The 18,415-nt window shown below is 42.2% G+C and overlaps 1 protein-coding gene across 1 annotated transcript; it reads right to left on the reverse strand.

The window, feature by feature from the left end:
* Positions 1–8,708: 8,708 nt before the first annotated feature.
* Positions 8,709–16,721, reverse strand: SOD2 (superoxide dismutase 2). Its single transcript, XM_014874170.2, has 5 exons — positions 16,426–16,721; positions 15,065–15,267; positions 11,364–11,480; positions 10,579–10,758; positions 8,709–9,219 (listed from the first exon to the last, which is right to left on the reverse strand). Exons 1-5 carry the CDS (start codon positions 16,452–16,454, stop codon positions 9,074–9,076), a joined length of 675 nt encoding a protein of 224 aa, XP_014729656.1. The 5' UTR covers positions 16,455–16,721; the 3' UTR covers positions 8,709–9,073.
* Between the last annotated feature and the right edge of the window lie 1,694 nt (positions 16,722–18,415).

An 18,415-nucleotide genomic window follows, 5' to 3' on the forward strand; every position in this document is an offset into this window, starting at 1 on the left:
CTGTTCTCTCTTTTGCCACATGGCAGAGAAAGTGACATAAAATGAATTATTTTGTTTCTATGGAAATAAATACCATCTCCTGGTGGAAGTGCTCTTCTCTGCCTGTGTAGATCATGGCTTAACATACAGCTGTCGGATGGATTCATCCAGCTGCCTATTCTCCTTGAGTCATGAGGATCTGGGCTGTGTAACTGCTGTCACTCAGGAAAGATGGGTGTTGGAAGCTGGAATGTTGACATATCAGACAATAAACCCCACAAGCAGCTACAGGCTCTTCTGGGAGCTTTTCCTCTGGTGATAAGGAGCAGCTACCTCTAAAGAGAGCAGAGGGTCCCTACATACATTAATGATGCCTAGTTTCATGTTAGCTCAATTTGAGAGTGAAAATAATGTGGCAATAGGACATCCCCTGGTCTGAGTGGGGCATCTTTGTTATTTGACATATTATTCTTAAAGATTAGTGCAAACAAGGCTGGGGCATGCTCGATAATCTTTGACTGCAACGTGATAATTGGACAGATGATGGCAATGGAGGTGACGGGTTGTTTTGAGTGGATGGTGGTGATACTACTAACTCCTGTGGGCAGCTATAAATTCTTCACCAAAAATATCCTGCAACAGATAACCAGCTAACTGGCTTTCTACAAGCACCAGGTTTTTTTAGCTTTGTTGTTTTCCAGCTATATTATTTTTCTGATTCCTTTGTTTGGGCTTTTTTCTCAGAAAAGTTTTACAAATTTTTTACCCTTGTCAAGAACTTTGTGAAGTTAGTACGGAAGACAAAAACAGAGCCTTTTTCCTCTTCCTGGCTCTTCCACTGCATTTATTTTTCTGGTCAAGGTGAAGGATAAAACCTGATTGTTCCTCCAACAGAAGGTGAAGTTATGTGGCTTCAAAAAAGGAAATTATTATCGCAGTTTTCAGGCTATATTATTTTTTTCCTTAAAAAACCCCCAAACTATAAAAAACTAGTTGGGACTTTCCAATAATTTTCTCCCTTTGTTCTGCAGCCTGACAGGTAGTCCTTTCTCCTTTTTCACTTATTTTTCATGTTACTGGTTCCTACTTTGTGCTAAATTTAATTTTGCACTATATTTAAATTTGCTGTCATTAACATAACCCAAATGTCACTGCCAACTGCCACCAAGACAGTCATTCTGACTTGAGATCAACACATTTGTTGTGAATTCCTTTGGAAAAAAAACATTCCACAGCCTGAATATCTGTGGAAGATGGAGTCTAAATTTGATCGTGACAAAAATCAGAAAATCAGAGTTCTTGTTTAGCTGCTGTTACATGTACTCTGACTCGGCCAACAAATTTATTTCATTCCTCTTCCCCTTTCAAGTCAATAAAAATAGTTTCATGCAACTGAAAAATGCTTTGGGCAAGACTGGGAGAAGCAAATAACTTATTTACTGAATATGGGGTGTTAACTGATTCAAAACGTCTCGCCAATTCATCCGAAGTCACCAAATGCTTGGAGCTGGAAAGAGGACATGGGGCTCACTTAGTGGAACGAGATCATGCTGAGGGCAGATGGTTCCCCTTGAGCAGTCAGGATATTGCCCTCAGTATTTTTTGATATCCGGATTCTCCTCACTGGGGGATTCTCCTCCATTGGGTACTGGTCTGGAGAGAGTCACCTTTGCCTGACTACCTCAGGTAACGAGCATTTCAGTTGTTTTGGCTGAAGGAACTCAAAATACATCACCTCTGAAATGCTCCTGCCATGGCAGACAGGGCACTCCAGTGGGAGATACACGTTCAGGCCCATGTCAGCAAAGGAAGAATTCCATGCTGCTCTCCTGAATTTTGGAGTGTCTGAAGTGCCTACCCAGACAGCAGAGGCAATGCTCCAGCACCCACGTCCTCTTTCTTTGCATGAACTGCACTGTCATCCCACCCTTTTCATTCATCCACAAATACATCAGAGGCAAGACACAAGATCTCATTTCCTTGCACTTGTGTGTGTGGTGTGCAAGGAAAGCAAAGCATATATTTCCTGAATTTCGGTTCAGAAGCTTACCAGAAGAATTCACTTTTATTGCATTCATAGTGCAGGACTGACATTTTACCTCTACAATATATCTGGGTAACTGCAAGCACAGTTCCAGCCCAAACAAGAATTTTTGAAGACCAAGGCTATAGTGATGAAGCACTATGAGAGCCACACTGGCACTTGGGTTACCTTGGAAACACTTCCATGTAAACAAAGTCTAAATGGTGGACACCTTCTGTCCTTCCAACACATTGTCAGATCACACTCTGCCACGAGGGACAAGTTCCTCTGCAGCACTCAGTCATAGCAGGGAATCAAAGCATGGAAACCACACGAGCAGAGATTACACAGCCTCTCAAGTCTGGCAGCCAGATGTTGGCTTGCAAGAGTGAGTGCAACCAGATGGTTTTTCTGCCATTTTTTTCCTCCAAACATTAAGAAGAGGTTAACAGAATGACACACAGAGAGATAAGTTCGTTATCATATTGGTATATTTAGACATGTACACATATTAGCCCCCTCAAAACTAATCCCTAAGGATTACTGACAGGACCAGGATTTTCAGATGTCAGGTCCAGCTCCTACTCTGCCACAAGCTCCAAGTGAATAACAACCAGACTAGGACTTCTCCATATTGCTGCCCTGATGTCAGGATCAGCCCAAGGTTGCAATCCAGAGAATCCCTTTACAACCACTTAAAAAACATGCTCCTGGATGCAGTACCTGGGGACAGCTCACCAGCTGGACATGCGCAGCTTTGCTTTCTTCTATCCATGCAAAACTGCCTTACAGTGAACTGCTCGGGATTTGGAATGAAAAAATCCAGCACAAAGATAACTGCATTGTTGTGACATACTGCTTGCTGATGCAAAATGCTCAGGCAAAGGAAAGAAGGCTTTGATGGGATATTCCTACATCCCAACATGATCTAGTTGTTGGATACTACTCTGAGGCCACAGAAACATGCTACTTTCTAATGAAGCTGACATCAGAGTCCACTGGAGACAAATCTGGGCAGGTCAGCTTAGAATCATAGATGCAGATGTTAATTTCAAGGATCAGTTTCAAGGCTGAGCCCTCATCATTAGCCCACACCTCTATCCATTCCACAGTGTCTATGCCAGACAGACACATCTGGAATAAAAACATTTAGTTCCACTTAATATCCTGTGCTTTTCCCTATACATGGGTTTGCCACTCACATACTCCATGTGCACTGCACCATCTCACACAAGCTGGAGAGAATGCATTTGGGACAGCAAGGAATATCAGCAGATGGACAACAACCAACATTTAATTGTTATGACTTACATGCTAATAAAACAAAATCCAGGAACAATTCTAATTCCCAGCTGGATAATACAGAAAAGCAGCAATTCTGGCCCAGAGCTGCTTTTAACTGACCTGGATCTCATGAAGGCAAGTGAAAACTCCCATTGGAGCATTTGACCCTCAGACAGGCTACTTCTAGTTGATTGTTCCCATTTTACTTAGTTATGCTAACAAGCACCAAGTCCTACACTTAAGCTTTTATAAATAATACCCATTCATCCCCAAAAAAGCCCAGGTGAGAGCTTTAGTTTTGTGACCCTTATTCTTTCCTAAGAAAAAGAAATAAGCAGAAATTAATGAATACATTTCCTTGTAAATACCAGTAGAACCTATTGCAATTAAACCCAGGAAGAGGTGGGGGAGCCCAGATGGAAGAAAAAGTTAAAGTCCTTCTGACACAAGTTCCTCTCCGTGACTTGGGAAACAAGCTCAAACACTGAAGGCACCCGAGTCAAGCTCTTCTCCTGGCAGGCTGGCCAGGCTTGTGTGCATCTTTTACAGGAAGAATAAATCAAAGTCAGCTTAATGATACATACTTTGAAAGACTACATTTCCTCTCCTCCCCACAGCCTCTTAACACAATTCGGCTAGAGGGATAAGAGTGACTGGAAGCATCCCAGTGAAGCATTTAGTCAGAAGACAGATACATAGACAGAGAACTTTCTTAAACAATACCTTTATGAGCCTAAAATGTTTTGTTTGAAACAGCTCTATGTGAATGACCTTTGGAGAAACCTGAGGCTTGAAGCCCACAACAGCTGCTCTGACAGACAAGACACCAGACTTCCTTGACAGCTGTGGGGCCTGGGGAGCTTCTGGATTCCTGGAAACACTGACAAGTTGTCAATTCTATCCAGTCTTGACCACAGCCAAATATCAAAATTCCTGAAAACTGGGAGCCCTTGCTTTTAGCTACCTCAGGTCTGAATTTCTAGAGGCAAAACAAGGGTTGCAACATCACCATTTCCTGTTAAGTTCAAATACTGAAATAGTACAAATTAATCCTTCTCAGAATTGTGATATTACCTTCAAACCATGACACTTAAATGAACAGATGTTCTTTTCTATTGCCTTCTGATTTGCAGACCTCTGATGTGTCTGGTATTTTTTGCAGTAACTGCATAAGAACTTTTGACTTTCTCTTACAAAAACAAGGCAAAATTGTAATTCCTGTGCAGTAATCTTCTGAGTGTTGCAAAGGTTATGGGTAAAAGTAGCTGCATTACCATGCTACTTGCTTCTAAATCTGACCTTTTAGAGCTACAGTCCTAGTGCCAGTAGCATAAAGGACAAGCTCTTAAGATGCATCACCATGGAGCAGCTGGTGAGAAGGAACACAGCTGCAAAGAACAGAACTGCAGAGCACACTCCAAAGGAAGTGGAGCTCAATAAGGGACCTCAGGAGACGTAGGGAGAAGCCAGGGAACTTGGTTCCTCCTCAAAAAAAAGGTGACGAAAACAAGAAAGCACTAAGGATCATAGTCTAACTGAAGACAGACATGGACTTTTCAAAGTTTTTACCTTTCCAAGTGGGACAAAACTCGCTCACAGAAGTCAGATTCTGAAAGTATCCAACCTATCTGCAAATACCATGAGCAACAACCAGCAATTTTTGTACGTTTCCACAGAGTTCCACAGAAACTAATATTACCAGAAAACTGTCGTTTCCTCTTCAAATTTATATGCAACAGGAGCACACAACTATGGGGACTGCCAGTCATTTCACATAGCCCTAATGTCAAGACTTCCCAAGTACTATGCTGTAGGCAGTTCTCTGGGCTCCAGGGATTTCCCATAAAGCCAGACATGCTTTAAAACACATGTAGGACACATGTCAAAGCTGCTTCTGTGGTGTCTCAAGACTATGTGGGTCCACCACCAGCTCCAGCAGGTCCAGGCAGCAGGTCTACCAATTTGTGCTAATTGGTCTATCCATCTCTTTAGGTGAGCAGATCCACTCAAAAGCTGCTGCAGCAGCAGCCCTATAAAGCAGCACAGCTGTAACTGCAAAGCTCCGTGCCTCAGGTTGTGTACTCTCTGCAGACTTGGCTTAATTACATCAATGTGACAGGCTTCAGCCCCTGCAGTGGTCTGTGGTCTCTGGATTTGAAAGACCATTCAGGATGTCATGTACAGTGTGTCCCTACTCAGACACACTTAAGAGTCCAGTGAGGCAGGTGGGAACCCCAGAAGCATCTTCGTTTTAATTAGGAGTACCTTCCTCTAGCCTCTGCCTGCCTGGCTCTAGTTACAGTAAATTCTGTATTTGACTGAATGTATTACCATAAACTGCCTTCTCCGCAGCAGCACTGTCTCCTCCCCACATACTGTTCACTGAAGAGGGTCACCTAGATTATTCAGAAAGTGGAAATCCAAGCAGATCCCCTCTTGAGCGTGAGAACACCCGGCCAGGTTCCTAACCTGACTTGGAAATTCAACTTAGACGCCCGAAGTCAACAGAGTAAGACAGAGTGACACTCCCACCTAGTGGGGAAGGCACAGATCTGGGTCTCTGGACTGGAGCTGCTTCAGCTCTGCAGTCACACACTCCTACCACAGAACCCTTTGCTTTTTGAATCAACAAGATTACTCTATGAATTACAAGATAACTCAGCTATGATGAAACCTGAGAGTATTACTTTTAATTATTAAGCAGAAGAAAAATGCAGGTTAAGCCTACCAAGTTACCAGTATTTTTATCTCCTCAGTATTAGACATGATTGCAAACATAACTCTTTCACTTTATAGTAGTGTAATGATTAACTTCTGCAAGGTCAACACAACAGGCCTGTAAAATATTAGCAGAATGGCACAGTGGCATTTTAAACCTACTTTGCCACACTAGAGAGAACTAAAGTCGAATGCAAAGACAGGTAAGTCTTCAGTAAATAAAGAGGCTTTAATATCTAGGAGACCATACCAGCTTACAAGCTGTTCCACTCTCAGTATTTTCTGGAGACAGTTTAGGGGTTTACTGCTTTGGGGGGCGGTTAATACATGCTGTAGATAATGGCAAAATTAGAATATTGTAAGGCGGCAATTAGAAGCTGTAGGGGAAAAGCCTCTGATCTATTTCCATTTCTGCATGCTCAGTAAAGACACCCACAGACCCCTCCTGTTTCCCAGCAGGATGAAGGTGCCATCCTGAGGGCTCACTGGAGCTGGCCATGGCATCACCCCCACGGCCTGCCATGGGGGTGGCAGAAAGGCTGCAAGAGCTTGGTTTGGCTGGCCTCGAATTACTTTAATCTATTCTGCTGCAGAATGAGATACACACACTTTGTGATTCTTATTAGCCTTCAAATGTCTTTTTATGGGTCAGCAAAAAGCCACAAACATGCACTTGCACATCCCAGCAGAGTATTGCCCTTTTGAACCCAGCTCCATGTTTCTGAAAAACATTCAGCCACCAAAATCTGCAATGTGCAAACCAAAGTCTCTGTGTGCAGCAGCTTTGCCACTTGCAAGTATTTATTATGGGATCACCTTGATGCACCCTGCTCTTTCAGCCCAGGACACACTCATTTCCTAAATTTTGGATTAGGTACTGCACCTTGTTCTCCTCTTGAAAATTATTCCAAGTTTTTATTTTAACATAATGGGGCCGACACACTAATTAACTGTGTCTACAATCACATCTTCATCAGCCACATAGCTAAGCCCTGGGGTCTGTCAGGATGCAATTTTGCAATTCTTCTGTTTGGTTCAGGTCAAAGACTAATCCAGCACTGAAATTTGCAAACTCATTGCTCCTGTCATGCAGATCAAATCTGCAAATAATTCCATGCTCATTGAAGATACTCTGCACAGTTCAGATTGGAGATGTCTTTATAGACACAGCTATTTTACCACTAGGGTTAGAAATGTCTAGGTAGAACAAACTTAATTTCATGTTTGACTTATGGGTCTCAGACTTGTCCAGACAGGGCATTTGAGATCAGCTCTAAGGCTTTCCCTTCCCTTTTCTCAATTCATGGGAGAGACACACCTGCCCACTGTAACACAAAGTGCTAGTTCTCAGCAGCAATTTTTAGTTTACTGCCTAACACAGATCAGTAAGAGTTTTATGCACTTTCACTGCCCAGTCAACAGCTTTGCTAGCACACTTTCAAAATTACAGGCACATACTCCATCTCATAGTGCCACAAGAACCACTTTTTCCAGATTTCACAGCAGTATGGAATTAAGACAGTTTAACCAAGCCCTTATTTCAAAGGAACCGCATAAACCTTTGTCCTTTACAGTTGTCCACCAGAACTAGCATTAAATAATTTTCACTGCTTAACTATCCCTACTATTTGTCTTCAACAGTGAGCAAGCTCTCATCTTCCTATTCCAGACATTCCTTTTTGTATACAGCTGAGGACACTGTACATTCAGACCTAGACAGGACACAAGGTAGCAGGACTGACTCACCAGCTGACTGGAAGCAGATGAGTGGAAATTTTTCTCAACCTGGTGCACAGCAGAAACGGAGCCTCACCAGCATGTGCTGGGTCTCACACTACCCACCTTTAGAGCCTCAGCAAATGGCTATGCTTGATTTGTGATTTAAAGCCTCACTACCTGGAGCTAACTAAAGTTTTCTCCATAGCTTAAGCATTCCTTTCCAGAGCACCAGTCTACAGCCATATTTACCTCCTGTTCCTTTGGAGTGTGCAGTACCAGGATGTCTGGCACACAAATTATGGCACTCACCAACAGAGCCCTGCCTCAGCAGTCAAATTGAGGAGCACTACACCAGTTTTTAATCTCTGTTACGTGGTACTTCACTGTATGTAATAAGGAACAGAAAAAACCTCCAGTTTGCTTCACCTTCAAGTAGACAACATGCCAACCACTTCTTTTTCAAGACCATGGGTATGCTCGGTTACACCACACAGGTTACTTCGTCCCTGCTTCAAGCATCAAATTTAATTTGTTACTACTGCTTCAGCAACAGGGCTGTGCAGAGACAGCTCGTACTTGATATATGCATGGAATCAGTCCCTTCAGTCGAAGGATGGTCTAAGACATACCTGAACAGCTAGTATGAAATGAGTGTCACATGCTGTCGTTCAGGCCCTATGTGAACAACCTGCCTGAGCCAGTACTGTCACCTCTCACCCAAGGTAATGCTTACAATGCTCCTGCATCAGTGTGAGACACGAAGATCTCACGAAAGAGATGGAGGAAGGGGTAGGGATGACTGAAGACAGCCAATTCAGGCAGGCACAGCAACACCTATTTCTCCTTTCATTTATCTTTCCAACCTTTACGAAAGCTTTGCAGCCTGTAATACAACAACTTACAAATGGCATTTTTTTCTTCTAGTTTTTTAAAATCAAGTAACTAGACCAGATATGACTAAAAATGAGTCTCTTGTAGACAGTTATAGAAGATTCTTCTTTTGAGTTTTATTTGTTTATAGCAACAGTAGCACATATTTCCACTTAGGTATTTTAGTGCAACAAGGAAATCCATTAAGATTCAACAAGGTGACCTATGTTTCTATATGCAATGGAACAGATTAAGTTGTCTCCCTTTGTTGCACAACAGTTTAAAGCTTCAGAACTCTAAGTAAATACCTTTCACAGAATTAAACAAGCAGACACTTTGCTTGATTATGAAATGCTTTTGTTGGATGAGTGAAGTGCTTTCTGCAGTAGAACAATTCATTTGTAAGCCACAGGCACTACTACAAGAGTGGTATCAGAGTAGAACTGGTGACATTTTAGTAGTCTGTGCAAGAATTCCACTCTACTTTTTGCAAGTTGCATATCTTGAAGATACGTTCTCCCAGTTGATCACATTCCAGATGGCTTTCAAATAATCAGGTCGAACATTTTTGTATTGAAGATAATAAGCATGTTCCCATACATCAATGCCTAGCAAAGGAATGAGACCTGTAAAAAAAGAGGATAAATTTTGTAAATGTATGAAAGCACACTTTACATGTAAAGTTTTATATTGCAACCCCAGGCTGTACCCAGTTTCTGAGTCTTAATCTGCAGGAAGACAAAGAGCTCTGCAGCATACTGGTCCTTATTGTAATATTTTACAAAATTGTGCTACACACACACACACAAACACACTGCATAAACTCAAAGAGCTGATTTGGGTAAACACATCTATAAATATTCTGGAACTGCCTTGAAGATATAACTGAAACCAGGTTAAGTAATTTTCGAAATGTTTCTACTTTTGCACAGTTATGCAAGCACTTTCATGCAAAATTACATTATAAAGGTTTCTTGCTATGCCAGCTTGCTTCCAATACTTCCAATACAGGCTATTTGGTAAGTGCCTAATTACCTCACCTCATACCTCCTTGCTTTTGTGCTAAAATACCCTCGTCACTGACTTTTTAATGTAAATTTTCCCCTCAGGAGGGAGGGTGAAATTTACCCCCATTACATTCTATGTCCCTATACTAAATCTTAATTTCTTTTTACCCTACTGATAGGCATTACAGAGACTGCTGGCAACACATGAAATTTCTTGCCATTCTCGATGAATTCTGCAAAACATGTTTTAAAGGTATCTGCAAAATTATTTGGACAAACTGACACTGCAGGCAGATTCTGACTGGTCATGACCTCTTCTCTCTGTGAAGGGTGTCCAGCCTGCCATTACCATTTCCATGTCTCTCTAAGGAAGTAAGAATATCTTGGAAAGAGATCATTGCCAGTACTGTTCTGCTTGTCCAGCTGTAACATTTAACCAAATCACAGACTAATTTGGTTGACACTCATCACTCTGTCAGTATAAAGGAAGCAAACTATAAGGCTCCATTTTAAACCCGGTCTAGATAGGAACAAGAGTTATTATGTTCGTCTTCCCCTCTCCTGCTGTCTGGCCTCCACTGACAGTGCTGTGAGTATCTCCTCTGCCAGAGGAAAAAAAATCTGAAGGCAAGAGTCTTAATGTTGCTTGATATGTGCAAGTTACTGCAGTTACTCAAAAATCCAAGGAAGCTGAAGCTAAAATATTCACCTACCAAAATGCACTTTCACAGCACGGCCCATCTATTTTCCCTTGGACTAGAAGGACACTTAATGCTTCTGCTCTTCACAGTTCTCAAGTCTTGCTTTACAAATACTGCTTTAAAAACTGCGTTTTCACTTCTGCTAGAAGACACATTTGGTTTTTCAGATCTATTTATCCAGCAATTTCTTCTCAACATGGTCCACAAACCACTTTTCAGATGTCATACACTTGCCTATCAAATTTACAGAAGCAGAGGGGAAGGAAAGAAACCTGACCTGTTGTTCCTTGCAAAGGGTCTTGATTTGCACAAGCTGCTATCTGTAGGCGCCCCTGCTCCTTGTTATAGCCAAGCCACCCCCAGCCTGATCCTTGAACACCAACTGATACAGCTGTAAGCTTCTCCTTGAAGTTTGCAAAGGAACCAAAGTCACGTTTGATGGCCTCCATCAATTCTCCTTTAACAGAAAAAAAGCACAGAAAGATCACAGGCATATAAAATTAAACTTCAATCAAAATCTCTCAAGTTTATCACAACAGCTTTTGTGAGATCTGTACTAAAGGGCCTTTACCTTTAATTGCAGATCACTTTAGGTAATCAGTACTCTATCCTCCCCAAGGGGATCCCTTCCTTTAAGGTTTAAGGGCTAAACTATCCCTATCCAAACTGGAGCATAATTCCAGCCACTAGGCTGGGTGGGTCTGCAGCACATTCCTTCCCTTTCTGTGAATGGAGTACATATGGCAATTTAATTAGCACAGCTCTGCACAACTATTTTCTCTTAATGAAGGTAGAAGGCAGATATACAGCAGTAGCCAAGTATTTTGCAGTGTATACATAATCAGCTCTAGAAATTAAAAATATATGTACACGACTATTTTTTTATACTTTTGGCTTACATGAAAAAACCCCGAATACCTCAGATTTTTGGTAACTGTCACATAGAAAGGTGAATTAACTCTGAAAAATAAAGATCCTTTAGACTCCTTCGAAGAGAGAAAAGATCATCAATTCTACCTGTTAATTAAACTGATGCAATAAACCACTGTAACATACACTAACCTTTAGGCTCCCCTCCTCCATTAGGAGAAAGGTTTGTCCAGAAGATGCTGTGATTGATATGACCCCCACCATTGAACTTCAGTGCAGGCTGAAGTGACACTTGAGCTGTAACATCACCTAAGGATAGAGAAAATAAAAATAAATAAATAAAAACATTATCATCACCACAACAGGCAGTAATCTTCTACTAGGCCTCCATTGATCTCCAAAATCTTTCTACAAGCATGTAACTTGTCAGCGGAAAACAAAAGGTTTGTACTATTATCCGTATTTTAGAGAGTCACAGACAAACTCTACTGAAGATTTATTATCTTTGATCGTTTTTTATGCTGTAATAAGTGATCTGAAATATTGCGACTATCAGGCAGCCCATACTACACATGTAAGACCTACGGCCACTCTACAGCAGAATAAAACAATGAGCACAGGAAGAACTCTTTGAGGATCCAGCACTTGTAAATTCAGTATCATCACTACAAAGCAAGAATAATACTCACCCATTATCTCACTGATTTGCAAACCAAGCATTTTTAAACTTCTTAAAACAATTTACAAGGCAAGCAGCTTGTGCTTGAGAAAAGTCAGTAAGAAAAGTGAGCACATACACAAAATGTTCTTCTCCTATCTTCTGTTTCATTTGGGGCTTTTTTTGGAGGGAGGTACTCACAGAAAAGTGACCCAAATCATTTTACTACACATGACAGAATCCTGCATCTGAAATCAAGATCAAACAGCTCTGTACTTCCTCTCCCTCCACAAAACACTATTCCTTGAAGAATTCACTGGTTCCTTGTGTCTCTGAACAGTGTTGCACCACTTCAATACAAGTGTTTTCATTATTTTGGCTTTTAAAAACACTGAAGCATTTCAAAGGTTTTTAAAGTTTTTTCCACCACTCCAATGCGTTCCTTAGTAAGGAATCAATGGGGGGGTTGTTTCCTCCACTCTCAGGACTGTGACAGAAATTTTCTGAGTCACCTCAATAACGCAGACATGAAGACAAGCCTCAAAGCAGTGCACCTCAAAGCAGTAGCACATCTGTTAGTAAGGTTTTAATCCAGGATTCCATGGTCTCAGCATTTCCTCACAACCTTCACAGAGGGGTACAGCACTGAAACAAAGCACCCAATGCAGTTTGTAAAAACATTATTTGCTGGATTTAGTTATCAGGTTAAAGATGAGAAGTCTCTCATGGCCACTCAGATGGCATCTTCAGGACATTTTCCCTGAATTTTACACACCTTAATGACACTTTCAAGTTAATCCAGAGCATACAACATATAGCAAGCCAGAAATCAAAAAGTAACTTAGAATGCCTTTAATGTGTTCATCACTCTTTATTCCACCATTCCGTCGAAGAACTCACTTCTCAGTACCACTAGGAACCAGAGATGGCATTTCATCATTGTCCTTAAAAAACCAGTATTTTTTCAGTTCAGTGCTGCTGAACTATGCATTGGGAAAGAAAAAAAAAAACAATTGAAAAGGGGTAACTTGTCCTTAAGTTACAGCAAAAGTATACTGGAATTTATTGCTTTAGAATCCATGGACAATTCAGTAAACCAAGACAAGAAGGTCAAAGGTGCCCAAGAGAGCAGTCAGCTCAGTTTCTCAGCCTAAGTCATTTTTATCCTTATAAGACTGCAATCACAGGTCGTGTCATGGTCAAAGAAGAGCAGGGAAAACTATGGTAGGAACAAGTTTTCAATGAAAGTAAGATTCAAGTTAATAGCCTTCAATCAGCAAATCTGACACATTTTGATGGGCCGGTAGTCAGGACCAGTTTATGTGGAAACAAAGTCCTGCACTGTCACAGGAGTGCACATTCATTTTCAAATGAACTGACAATGTAAGCCAACAGGAGGGCTTTGAGTTTTCTACACAGACATAGATAAATGATGAACATGCTAAAGATAATCTGAAAAGAATACTTTACCTTCTACTGATGAACAGGAGACATTGACAAGGTTCTGCTATTGAGAAAAGTCATTAGATAGTGATCAGATGTGCTATGTAACCCAACACTGATACACAGCCCAGAGAGATTTTTGACTGTGCTCGGTTTTAGTATGAAAAAATAAGAACAATATTGACAGAATGAAGTAGTTCAGACTTTGCCCAGCCTCGGAATTTTTTCTAATGAGGGTCAAAATACTGCACACAGTATACTGAGATACCAAATAGGAAAAAACAAACAAACAAACTGCACAATCACAAATATCCTCAATAATTATTTGTCTCCTTTGGTGTGCATGACCACAACAAATAAGTAATCCATTTGGAAAATAATCTCAGCAGAATCTTTAAGGAAAAAATTAATCTCTACCTCTAAGTAAAACATTTCAACAGCAAGTGATGAGATGCCATCAAAAGCTGTAATTTCTAAAAAATAAAGTACCCACAACACTGAAAATGCTTCTGATAAACAGAAATTCTGCCTCCACTAACGGCTGAAACTTTTGTCATTTAACAGCATCAGTAAAAGCAGCAGCAGACACACTGTCTTCTTACACTTCGGGTTCCCTCCCCAGTTGTCTTTGCACTAATTACATCTCCAGAACACACCTTTCCTGGATCTGCCACTGGCAGGGCAAGGCAGCAGTCAGTCTTGATCACCTGATTCTTAACCAAGTCTCCTTAGTTCATTAATTCAGACTGTACAAGTTATTTTTAGGCTCACTTAAGTCCTCGAAAAGCCCCATTCTCCATTCAAATACACTGGCAATTAATTATCAAGGAATATATGGTTCAGGTTTACTCAGACATCAGCAATTCTCACTTTCACCCAAGTCCAAGCAGTTAAATTCCACTGTGAAGCCACCTGGCAAGCAGACAGAAGCAAGTCTATACAATAATAATTTCTTTGAGGTAAATTGATATCTTCTTAGAAGATCATCACAACAGCAAAAAAACTCAGAATATATTCCACCTTCTTAAAAAGATATATATGTTATTTCACACATTTTCATCAGTCCAACTGAAAGACTCAAAGTTTAGAAAAAACGCATCTCATGTTTTAGCATAGCTCTGCTACATGTGCAAAGTTTTCGCAAAAGGCAGCGTATCTCAAATTTTGAATTGTAAAAACAAATTCCATGATGGTTTCCTGCATATTTTAGTGTCTCACATGGGCTTGTGACCTACATAACCCCTTAATTTGACCCAGTGATGTAACTGACACCCAAATTCAGGTCTCTCCACTGCGTGTTGTATACATTAACTGCACATTTGTCTTACCTCCACTTATCTCCAGGCAACCCAGATTAGTTACCAAGACTGAGCAGAGCATCTTATGTGAAAACTATCAAGGCACACAAATTTCATTCTAACTTTGCTACTAACCTTTGTTCAGCAAAATGACTTTTGCTAACTTTGTTCAGCAAAATGCAATTTCCTACTGACTCAGTCTTTGTTCAGTTCAAGTTACTAATGGAGTAGGGACTGGACCCACAAAAATCAATAAAACATCTAGTTTTACAGCGCTGCAGAGAAAAGAATCCATGCTTTTTACTTACATTTGACTTCTAATTATCAGCACCACTAAAGCTACTGTAAAAGATTTCCCCCTAACAATATTGCAATGACATAATCCAAAACCTAAAACTTAAAAGAAAGTATTTCCCTTATTTTTTTTTTTTTGTTCTCCTGTATCATCTATACCAATAAGCTTCCATCTCATCTGTTGCTGTGGATATACAAACCTTTTGCCAGTGCCTCTTTGTACTTCTCCTCGACAACATTAAGGTTGTTCACGTAGGTGGCATGATGCTTGCTGTGGTGCAGCTGCATGATCTCTGCATTAATATGAGGTTCCAGAGCAGCATAGTCATATGGCAAGTCAGGAAGAGTGTGCTTTTGCCTAGAAACCAAGCACCCCAAGGGTGCTACAAACTTGGCACTGCTTCTAGAAAAGAACAAACAGAATAGTCTTATTCAGTAAAACTTGGGCTTTACCAGTGAAATAGACTGAATACACTTGTGTTACGATCAGCTGCTTTAAGTACCTGGGGTGACACCCAAAGAAATCAAATTTCCATTTCTCAAGAGTTTAAAGCAAGCATACTTTGCAGTCAACTGTAAAGATGAATTCACACAAAGGTCACATATACAGGGCTTTTTTGCACTGTGTAGCTGTAGCTTCTCAAACCCAGCCTCCAGGCCACTGCAAAGACTCATGCAGCGTCCCAAGCACGCACGAGAGGCAAAAGCTGCGACAGCAATGAAAACCCAGTAGTAACCTGATGACATTCAAAGCTTCACCTAATCTTTATTGATTAAAAATAGAAGCAAAGATGTCACCGAAACGTCCTTCTCTCGCTATTCCCTGTCCTGGGAAATAAAAAGGCTAGAAATCCTGCACAGTCACCGGGTTTCCAGGACTGAACCTCCCCAGCATTTACACGGACATGTGTTTCCCTGTCCCCACAGCGGGGACCGGGAAACCACACGGGGCGTCACAGCCGCGATGCCCGGCACAGACACCGCGCAGGCTGTGCTACCCTGCCCTGTTTTAACACCTCGCACTTGTCATGCGGCATGACAAGGGCCACGCCGAGGGGAGAACCGCCGGGCCGGCAGGACGGTCAGCTCTAAGGCCCGCCGCCGTACCGCTGGTGACCTTGACATAAGCCAGGGACACACCACGAGAAAAGCCCTGGGGACCCTGAAGAGCGGCCGAGTGAGGCGACCCCGGCCAGCAAAAACAAGAAGGTCTGGCAACACCGTGTCAGGCCACCAGAGCTCGTCGGCGGACGGCGCGGGCAGAACCTGGAAGCGCTCAAGGACGACCGCCAGCAGCCCCCACCCGGGCCGGCGCCGACCCGGCGGAGCAGCCGGCAGCAGCGCGACCTCCTTGCGCGCGAAATGGCGGGGGACACACACCGAGGGGCGAGAAGACGACCCTCTCGCCGCCTCCTCTCCCGCTCCCGCCCTCCCGTTCCCGGCTCGGCGGCGGAGGCCGAGGGCGGTGCGGCCGCCGCTTCCCGAAGCGGGGCTCTGCCCAGCCCCGCGCTTTCCCCGGCGCGGCACGGCACGGCACGGCACGGCACGGCGCCCTTCTCACCTGCCCGCGGCGGCGAAGCGGCGCAACATGGCGGCGTCTGGAGCCGGGCGCGACTCTCACGGCGCAGCCGCGGCCCGCCCGCCCTCCGCCCCAGCCGCGGGGGCTGAGCTCGGCCGAGCCGCGGGTGACACACCCCGCGGCCGCCTCCGTCCTTCCAATTCGGGCCGATGCCCCTCTCAGCAGTGGGTGTTGCTCGTCGTTGTGATAGGAACCGCTCCTAGAGTCGTTATCTTAAAACTCAGGCCCGCAGTAGTTGCAGCCGAGACGAGGCTGCCTCAGCACCCTACGACACAGATAAAATGCCGCCCGGTGCCTGTGCCCCCGAGAGGATACGGCAGCACAGCACAGTGCTGTGAAAACACATTTTTCAGCTTTGAAAACCTGCCGTGCAAAGACATGGGTCTGGCAGGTTAGCGACGGTCCCGGCTGCACCAACGCTACTGTTTCAGTGTTTTTGTCTACGACTTACTGTTGTTGGTTCGTTTCTGTTCTTTTACCTATTTTTATGGGAATCTTGTTTTCCCCAACATCTGCATGCATGTAGCAATTCAGCGGTCTCTAGTGCTCATGAAAATCCTTCACCTTAATCCCCCAGCTAAAATAATGGGTAGAGTTAACGCAAATGAGTCCAAAGACCCATTAGAAACCTGCGGTCAGGGAGGAGAAACTCATCCCTCAAGAGTTAGGAGGCACTCTAGAGACAAGACAAATATTAGGCAGAATTTAAATTGTATGGAATTAATCTCTGCTACCACAACACCGTGGATCTATTTTGTCTTTTAAAATAAATATATATATAGCCTTAAGATCTTACAGCACCCACATTTACCAGACAATAAAAACTCAAATTACAAAATTTCAGTGGGAGCCAAGCCTGAACGATTTTGTTGAGGATAACTTCATCTTGCCAGTTGCAGAAGAAATACGCCTGGAAAGACCCACAAAGGGAACCCCAGCCCCCTGGAAGACACAGTGCTTCCATCCCTCACTTCTCAAGGCATCCTAGAAAAGGACAGTAATTCAGTTTCTCCCATCAGCCAGCGGTGCTCTAGCGGGAATCTGAGCAGTGGAAATAGCTGCTTCAGCAGTAGCTAAGATATAAGGCAAATTGTCCAAAATCAGCAAGTTGTTTCTTCGTACCTGACTACTGAAAATACATACAGCAAGATATAGGTTCCATCTAATTTTAAAGAGGAATATGTTGTATTTATTTGATCAATAAAATATCACTTTTTGTTAAAATGAACCAACTACATTCAGGATTATTAAGTGTCATAATACAGGCACCTACAGCCAGGCAAAACCATGAATATTACAGGCTTTAGCATTTGCATATGTAGTATTACACCGCAGTTCACTAATGCTTGTAGCAAGTGTTCCATGAAAGAAAGCCAATTATGTAATTATAATATTAATTTTATTATTAACTGGCACAGTTGCTTTCATTTTGGAAGGAAAAGAAAAATCACACAAAGCAGCCCAGCCTCCTTTTTTAGAAGATGACTTCTAAGCAGACGATAACAAGGGGAATGGTTTGTCTTACACTGTTTCTTTTTCAAAAAGTTAATTTGAAGTCTGATGGCATAATTTGTATTTTTTTGCTATTTAAAAATAACATACCACTCTTGAGAAAATAAATAACTCATGTAAAGATGACTTTAAAGTCATACACATCCTGTAATCCCAAGGTAAAAAATCGTCACCACCTGAGATCTATGCCTTATTTTAATGACCTCATTTCCTCACAAGGCTTTTACCATCTGATCACATGAAGCCTAAATGCTGTATTGTGTTATGAGCATTTGAAGCTTCTTACAAATACTGTAGTTTACCACGTATGGGATCCAGGATGTACATATATACACGTTACATAAGCAAGCAATATCAAGTAAGATCAAATAAAATTCATCATCAGGGACTTCTTTGATGTAAAAATTAATTTGGGTGTCCGATGCTAGTACTATTTTTGTACAGATATTTGTTACTTCTC

Source organism: Sturnus vulgaris, chromosome 3 (assembly GCF_052056855.1).
Source record: "Sturnus vulgaris isolate bStuVul1 chromosome 3, bStuVul1.hap1, whole genome shotgun sequence".
Taxonomy (NCBI): Eukaryota; Metazoa; Chordata; class Aves; order Passeriformes; family Sturnidae; genus Sturnus; species Sturnus vulgaris.